Raw genomic sequence first — 9,384 nt, forward strand, 5'->3', positions numbered from 1 at the left:
TTTCCTGCAGAGCATCTAGTAGTTTTGAACTGCTGACCTTTGGGTTAACAGTTGAGCACTTAACCACTGCACCACAAGGACTCCTTTATATATCATCTACCCACTGCCATCAAGTTGATTCCAACTCAAATGGATGCTAAAGCAGAGTAGAACTGATCCTTATGGTTTCATAAACTATACTTCTTTACAGGAGCGCACAGCCTCATCTTTCTCCTGTAGAGTGGCTGGCAGGTTTGAATGAATGACCTTGTGATGAGCAGCCTAATGCTTAACCCACTGCACTGCCAGCGCTTCTTTATGTATCATATCACCAATCCAAAACCAAAACTCAATGCCATTGAGTTGATTCCAACTCAAAGCAACCGTAGAGGACAGAATAGTACTGCTCCTTAGGGTTCCAAGACTCAATCTTTATGTGAGCAGACAGCCAACCACATCTTTCTCCTGTAGAACAACTGATAAATGTGAACCAACAATCATTCTTTTAGCAACTGAATTTTTATCCCACGGTGTTACCAGGGCTCCTTTCTATGTACCACCAAACCTACTGACATCCAGTCGATTCTAACTCATAGTCACCCTATAGAGGGTTTCCGAGGCTATAAACCTTTACCGGAGCAGAAAGCCTCATCTTCCTCCTTCCAAGGGGCTGGTGGGTTTGAACTGCCAACTCAGTAGTTAGCAGTTCAGTGCCTAACCTACAGTGCCACCAGGATTCCCAGTACCTACTAAATGACTGCACTATCCTGCATAGGTGCTGGGTAGGGAATCACAGATTAATTTGATATGTTTTCTGACCTCTGGTAAGTTGAAGTCCAATAGTAGAAGACAGATGAGAAAATAATATATGCATTACAGTATTGTTGTTAGGTATTACCAACTTGATTTTAACTCATAGTGACCTCATGACAGAGTAAAACTGCTCCGGAGGGGGTTTTTGGTTTGGGGGGGTTTGTTTTTATTTTGCTTTATAACCTTACAGTAGCAGATTAACAGTTCTTTCTCCCAAGGAGCTGTGGGTAGGTTCAAATCACCTGCATTTCTATTAGTAACTAAGCACTTAACAGATGCACTACCAGGGTTCCTTATTACAGTATTATAGTGCTCTGATAGGCGTCTGCTTAGGGTGTCAGTCACTGGATAGGTGGCAAGGAAGCCTCTCCCTACACCCCCAAACAAAGTCATCTCATCAATTCTATTTGGTGAAAAAAACATATTGGGAAGACATCCCAGTGGAGGGTTCATTTGAAGAGACTTATACAAAGTGAGCAGCTGTTTGCCAGACAGACTTAAGGTGAAGAAGGAAGGAGAAAATGGGTTCCCAGTCAGACAGGGCACAAGACTGAACACTTTGAAACTCTATAGTCTCAAATTTTTAAGTGCTTTTTTACTTTAACCTAGTAATGTGAGGGGGGGGGGGAAAAAGAATGAGGATATAAATAAGAGAGGGTTGCATGGTGGGTTAGAGAGAGTTGGAAGCCCAGGTGTGAGAAGAAGCAGATTATCATTTGTCATGCTAAGGAATTTGCACTTAATCTTGCAGACAATGAGGGAACCACTGAAGGATTTTAAACAGAAAAACAGTAAAGAAGATCAGAAGGAAATGTTAATAACAGCAAGCTTTGAGTTTTTATGCTTATCAGTGATTTTCTTTTCCTTCCCATTATCTTAAAAATCTGTGATGTAGGCATATTTATTTTATAAATTTACTTGAAAAATAAAGCAACCATGTCATCCACTTGCCCTGCATGAGCTATTTAAATAGCAACACTTTGTTGTCATTTTACATCACTACTGACTAGCAATAAGAATCTTGATATTAACTAGCTTTTAGTGAGTTTATTTCTTGGACCAGCCATCATTGTAAGTACTTTCATATGTCAATTCTTTCAATCCTCACAACAGTCATATGAGGTGGCTACTAATAAAAGTCCACTTTATTGATGAAAAAGCTAAAGCATGCAAAATGAAGAAACTTATCCAAGGGTCCAGAGACATGAAGTGACAGAACCAGGATATGAAGCCAAGCAACCTAACCTTGGAGGTCCAAGGCTATCTTTTGTTAGATGATTCTGGAAATGCCGTTTTCACCAGCTCATTCTGGTTTGCCTTCACTCATTACAATGTGTGAAACTTCACTTTTATTGTTCTTGTCATAGACTCTAGATTACATGGAAGAGACAGGAGTGGGACTCATCTTCATACCATCTTCATTTCCTTTAAATCTTTGTTGGAATATACCCATCCTAGAACAAGACCTGTCATATGTTTGTTGAGTGTATGGGTAAACTGAATGTTAAATCTTTTTAAAAGAATATATTGAGGAATATATTAAAAAGAAAATATTGAGGAAGAGAGAGACTAAGAGCTGGTGGCCAGGAGGCAGACTTGTAGAATGTACCCTTTGGAGATGTAAATTATTATATATGCCTGAGTGTGTTTTTTGTTGTTTTTTAAAAAGAGCTAAAGTGAATAGAGAGAAATACTATTAACTGATGGTACATGGAGGGAATTATAATCATTGCAATGAAACAAGGTGTATGATTTGTTGAATGTAAAACTGATGATCTGCCCTGTAAACTTTCACTCAATCCACAACAACAACAAAAAATATATATATATAAAAGAATATATTATTTTACTCAGTATGCTTAGATAACTAAGCAGAGAATTCATTTTCCAAAATAAAGAAAGGGGAAATGGAACTTGTCTTATAATTTTAGGTGATTGATAAAATTCAATTAAACCAGAATATTTTATTCTCAAACTGGTCCAGAAAATCAAAATGTAGTATTTTAATATCGTGGATATTATTAATAAATAGGTCCATGGGTAGAATATCACTGAGCTGGATGTTAGTGATCAAAGTGAGTGCCACTCAAATCGTTTATCAGATGAGAGATTCATTTATGATCTGGGACAGCACAACAATGAAGCATCCGCCCCAGAACAGTGCACCTAAGTGGTGAAAAGAGCATTCTGGAAACAGGCATCTAAGTGAGGGGAGGCAAAGTCCTTTTCATTGTTCACTGGTACAGTGAAAAACAAAGGATAAAGCTGGACATTGTAAGTGGCTGTCACTTTGCACCTCCCTTTTTGTGGTGGTTGTGTGCTGTTGAGTCGATTCTGACTCACAGTGACCCTGTATGATGTTTCTGAGACTGTAAATCTTTACAGCAGAAGAAAGCCTCATCCTTCTCCTGTGAAGCAATTGGTAGATTTCAACTGCTGACCGTGTAGTTAGCAGCCCAGCTGGTACCCCATTATACTACCAGGGCTCCTTTTTCACGTCTCTGAGGAAGGCAAAATCCATAAATGAAGAAAGGTTTAAATGACTAGGAACCATTAAGGGGTAGCATTAGAAACCAAGAGAAAACTAAGAACATATTTCTGGTGTGGTGCTATGTGTTAAACGCTGGTTCAAGCTCACCAGCCGCTCCTCAGAAACCATATACAGGGTTGATATAAGTTGCAACTGACTCCACTTAACAATAACAACAACATATTTCTATAATTGAAACCATTCAAACTATTTTATTCTTCTTTGGTAAAATATTTATGAAAACAATATATAAGGTTTCAATTCTGAGGAACATTATCTATGACTCAATTTTAAATAACTGTCTTTATGATTCAAGTTATATTTTATGGCTTGATATAGAAAGAAAGTTACTGAGTTAAATACCTTTGCTCTAAGCATCCTGGTGTGGTGCTGTAGTATAAGCATTGTACTGCTAACTGCAAGGTTGGCGGTTCAAACCCACCAGCCTCTTCTTAGAAACCTTATACAGGGTCATGATGAGTTGAAATCGACAATGGCACTTAACAACAGCAACAACAACAATCATTTAAATGGATCACAGTGGCTCTGTAGGATACACACTGAACAATGAACCACAGGTCAGTGATTAGAACCCACCAGTTGCTTCATGGGAGAAAGATGAGGCTTTCTGCTCCCACCAAGATTTACAGACTCAGATATCCTATACAGGATCGCTATGAGTCGGAACTGACTGGATGGCATGTAACAACAACAACAAAAGTGTTAAGTAGTCCTTGTGTGATGATGTAATATAAGCATTGGACTGCTAACCTCACGGTCAGCAGTTCAAACCCACCAGTCACTCCTTGGAAACCCTATACAGGGTCATTCTGAGTTGGAATAGACTTGATGGCACATAACAACAACAACATCATTTAAAGAAAACAAAAAACCTCCCAACTTGACCAATAAGCAATGCCATGACAAATACAGAAAATATTGAAGTTGTTGAGGATTTCATTTTACTTGGACACACAATCAACATTCATGGAAGCACCAGTCAAAAACTCAAATGACATACTGCATTGGACCAATCTGCTGCAAATGATCTCTTTAAAGTGTTAAAGAGCAAAGGTATCATTTTGAGGACTAAGGTGCACCTGACTTGAACCATGGTATTTTAATTCACCTCATATGCCTGTGAAAGCTGGATATTGAATAAGGAAGACTAGATAAGAATTGATGCTTATGAATTATGGTGGTGGTGAAAAATATTGAAAGTACCATGGACTGCCAGAAGAAGAAACAAATCTGTCTTGGAAGAAGTACATTCAGAATGCTCTTTGGAAGTGAGGATGGTGAGACTTCATCTCATGTACTTTGTACATGTTATCAGGAGTGATCAGTCCCTGGAGAAGGACATTATGCTTGGAAGAGGTTTAGCAAACAGACAAAGGTCTTCAATGAGATGGTTTGACACAGAGGCTGCAACAAGGAGCTCAAATATATACCAACAATGATGAGGCTGATGCAGGATTAGGTAGGTTTTATTTTGTTGTACATAGGGTCTCTATGAGTTGTACCCATTCGATGGCACCTAGTAACAACAACCATTTAAACATTTAAATATGCCCGTACATTTTATTCTTTATAGTTTGAGTAACTGGAGTAATTAAAAGTATTAATGAGAACATTATAATGATCTCTTCTTACCTGGAGAGTAAGTAAGATGCTGCTCAATTTATAGTCTGAATTCCACTGATCAGGGTCATCCAAAAAATCTATACAGGGCCGACCAGTATATCTGTCGACTGTATTAAAATAATATATTTATATGGATACATATAATTGTGATTTTAAATTTACTAACATGAAATTAGCATAAGCAAAATTAGAAAGCAAATGACAAGCCAGAAAAATTATTTACAATAAATATGAAAGACAGAAGGTTAATACAATGTAGCAATTAAGAGCATAGGCTTTGGTATCAAAATCACATAGATTTGAACTGGCTCCCCCACCAACTGCTGTTGAGACCTTTCTAGGTCTCAGTTTCATAATATGTGAAATGGGGATATGCTAATAGTCCTTGGCCCACATGAGCTCTGGCAGCGTAGTGGTTACAAGTCACATTGCTAATGTCAAGATCAGCTGTTCTAAACTCCCATCTGCTTCGCAGGAGAAAGATGAGGCATTCTACTTCCATAAAGATTTACATGGAAGCCCTGTATAGAGTTGCTATGAGTTCAAAACGATTCCATGGCACACAACTACACCACCACCACTTGACCCACAGCTCACTGTAAAGACTTAATAAAGTATTAGAGTGTGCCTAGCAGATAGCGAATCTTCAAAAAATATAGCTATTATTATTAATAATATTTGTTGTTGTGTTAGGTGCCGTTGAGTTGATTCCAACTCATAGTGACCCCATGCACAACCAAACAAAACACTGCCTGGCCCGGTGCTGTCCTCACAATCGTTGTGCTTGAACCCATTGTTGTTGCTACGGTATCCATCTCATGGGGGGTTGTTGCAGACTGTGTAAGACTAGTCAGAGGTTCGAGGCCCTCTAGGGCCGAGTGTAACAAATGAGGCCACTGGCAGTTAATGGCAAATTGCTTTCATATTAATATTCAGGTATATATATTAAATTAATACACTGGAGCCTTTGACAATCCATAGATAAATGTGGTATTTTCCTAAAGCCAAGACTAAAGGTTGCAAGGTTAAGCCTTTCTCCAAAGGATTAACTAAAAATGTCTTAGCTACTTCACAGTTCTTTGTTCCATAGACAAAGAACCCATCCTCCCTAATCCTTTTCCAGGTGCAGCCCATTCACCTGGGCTTCTGGAGTCCTCCTGCAGACCTGGCTCAGGAAGCCAAAGCAGCAGGACTCCGCCCAAGCTTTTGTCTTTATCTCTCACCTTCCCCCACCTTAGCTCAGGGGCTATAGATATGTTAATTGGGCCTGAGAATCCAAGTTGCTGGCCTGGGATTCAAACCAGTGAAGTACTATGTAAAGTTACCTGAATGTCTGGAAAAGTACTGATGTTAGCTGTACCTTGCCTAAGTCCCTCCCAGCTTGGTGTGAAGCTCCTCCCCTGAATAAAGCAGAGGCCCGGGCCTCCCCAGGTGTGCATTACTGGTTGGCAGGCATAGAGTAAAGATAGTGGTGCATTACTGGTTGGCAGGCATGGAGTAAAGATCAGTGCATTACTGGTTGGGAGGCATGGAGTAAAGATTGCAGTGCATTACGGGTTGGAAGGCATGCAGTAAAGATTGCAGGGCAGTGAGTTGCTGCCTGCAGAGGCCACGATGCCTGTAGTCCCAAGCTTGCCTATCAGTGATGTATCCACCCTGGCTTTGGGGTGCCTCTTTGTCTCTCTCTTTGTCTCCTTAGTCTCTTTCTGTGTATTCTTGATATATATGAATCGCCGTCAGGTATCCTCTCCTCGTGAACTGAACCCCAATGTCGAGGCGGGTCCCCGACAGGGGGTCTTCCCCTTTTTCACTGATCCTCCACTTTATCAAACATGATGTCCTTCTCTAGGGAGTGGTCAGTCCCTCTGGACAACATGGCGAAAGTTAGAGAGACGAAGTCTCTCCATCATGGCTTCTAAGGAGTATTCAGGCTATACTTCTTCCAAAACAGATTGGTTTGCTCTTCTTACAATTATTAAGAATATTATTTGTGTTCAAATAATGTTATTAATGAATGATAAAAACACTTAAACTCCAGTAGAAAGCCTTTACAATAAAATGGTAGGAACTGAGAATACATGAAGAAAGGTCTTTGGTTTACTATATTACACAGCATTGTAAAATGATAATAATTATAACGGTGTGGTAGGCCACACACACAAAAAAAAGAACACGATAACAAAAGAATTTAGAAATAAATCCTCATCTATATTAAAGTGTTAAAGTGCCTATGTTAAAAGTGAAATTATGAATCAGTAGTGAAAAAACCAAAAATCTATAAATGGTACCAAAAAAGTATACTAATTACCAAATGTCTTCCAGTGTCTACATTCTCTCTCCCATTTCTTCCCTCTATAACAAGAAACACTACCTCTTTCCTGGCCCCAAATTTAGTTGAACACATGATTACCCTGGTAAGTTTTCTCAGCCTCTTGTCTTCCTAGATGTAGCCATATTATTAACTTTTAATCATGGAACACAAGAAGAAGTGAAGTGTGAAACTTCAAGAACAGGTTATTTTTAAGGAAACGTTTTTGCCTGCCTCATTCTTTCTTTCCCTTCCCACAGCTGAAAATGGTAACAGAGTAAATGACTTAGACCCAGAAATGGAAGCCACCTCTTGAGGATGACAGCACTCCCCCTGAGAATCCCTGAGAATCCAGGTCTATTATATTAGGTTGGAAGCATTTAATGACATTTGGCTTATGTCCCAACACAGTTAATAAACTAATTCAGTATTTAGGAAATAAAAAGGGAATTAATTATGAAAAATTGAACTAAAATGATTGGAAGAAAATGAAAATAACTCTTCAATCTTGGTGAAAGATCATTTAAGCTAAAGACAATTGAAGGGTTTTCAAAAGACAAGACTGTCTTCATTATCTAGTGCTGCGATCACAGAATACCACAGGTGGGTACTTTTAACCAACAGAAACTTACTTTCTCATGGTTTAGAAGGCTAGAAGTCTGAATTTAGGGTGCTGGCTCTAGGGGAAAGAAGGCTTTCTCTCTCTCTCTCTTAAGTTCTGGGGAAACAGTCTTGTCTCTTTTCAATGTTTGTTCCTAGGTTCTTATTTTGAGTTACCTCACATCAGCAAATTAAAGCATTACTCCATTCACATAATATTAAGGTAGACTCTTGTTTTGAGGAGGCAGCTCTTCCTCAGTAGTATCAGACAATATTCTGCTTCTATCCATAAGGTAAAGGAGCTCTGGTAGCGTAGTGGTTACGAATTGGGCTGCGAACCACAAGGTCAGCAGTTCGAAACTACCAGTTGTTCCACGGGAGAAAGATAGGACTTTCTACTCCCGTAAAGATTTACACCCTCGGAAACCCTGTACAGGGTCGCTATGAGTCGGAACCGACTGTAAGGCACAACAACATCCATAAGGTAATCACTGGTAAATCATTTCAGAAGTAGACTGCTAGGTCTATATTGATCTGTCTTAGTTTGGAAGCTCCAATAAAACATGTCTAGCTTGAAATGCAATGCTGTCAGTGACAGGATAATATCTATATGCCTACAAGAAACATCAGTTAATGCAAATACTATTCAAATTTATGAACCAACCACTCATGTCAAAGATGAAGAAATTGAAAATTTTTTACCAACTTCTAGTCTAAAATGGCTGCCACTCATCTGTCAGTTTGTCATACTGTGGTGGTTTGTGAGTTGTTGTGATTCTGAAAGCTATGTCACCAGTATTTTAAATACCAGCAGGGTCACCAATAGTGGACAGGTTTCAGATGAGCTAACAGATTAAGACAGACTAGGAAGAAAGAGTGATGAACTACTTCCGAATACTTAATCACTGAAAACCTTATGAATAGCAGAGAAACACTGTCAGATACAGTGACGGAAAATGAGCCCCTCAGGTTGGAAGACACTCAAAATGTGACTAGGGAAGAGCTGCCTCCTCAAAGTAGAGTTGACCATGATGACATGAATGGAGTAAAACCCATGGGAGTAAAGCCCTTGAGACCTTCATTTGCTGATGGGTCATAATTCAAAATGAAGAGAAACACCTGTAAACATCCATTGAAAATCAGAACATGGAATGTACGAACTATGAATCTGGGAAAATTGGAAGTTGTCAAAAATGAAATGGAATGCATAGACATCGATATCTAAGGCATTAGTGAGCTGAAATGGACTGGTACTGGCCATTTTGAATCTGACAACCACATGGTTACTATGCCGGGAATGACAAACTGAAGAGGAATGGTATTGCATTCATCGTCAAAATGAACATATCCAGATCACTCATGAGGGACAACACTGTCTGTGATAGGATAATATCCATGAGATTCTCTGGGCAAATTATTGAATGATGCAGAAAGCACCAGGAGAAGATGGAAGGAATACACAGAGTCACTGTACCAAAAGGAAATGGTTAATGTTCAACCATTTCAAGAG

At 39.2% G+C, this 9,384-nt stretch overlaps 1 protein-coding gene across 1 annotated transcript in view; it reads right to left on the minus strand.

Moving 5' to 3' along the window:
• The window catches only part of UBE2U (ubiquitin-conjugating enzyme E2U (putative)), a 103,201-nt gene that overhangs the window by 73,262 nt on the left and 20,555 nt on the right, over window positions 1-9,384 (minus strand). The window contains exon 4 of the mRNA XM_006862502.1: window positions 4,976-5,073. Coding sequence (XP_006862564.1) covers window positions 4,976-5,073 — 98 coding nt within the window. The remainder of the gene's footprint in view (window positions 1-4,975; window positions 5,074-9,384) is intronic.

Source organism: Chrysochloris asiatica, unplaced genomic scaffold (assembly GCF_000296735.1).
Source record: "Chrysochloris asiatica unplaced genomic scaffold, ChrAsi1.0 scaffold00048, whole genome shotgun sequence".
Classification (NCBI taxonomy): domain Eukaryota; kingdom Metazoa; phylum Chordata; class Mammalia; order Afrosoricida; family Chrysochloridae; genus Chrysochloris; species Chrysochloris asiatica.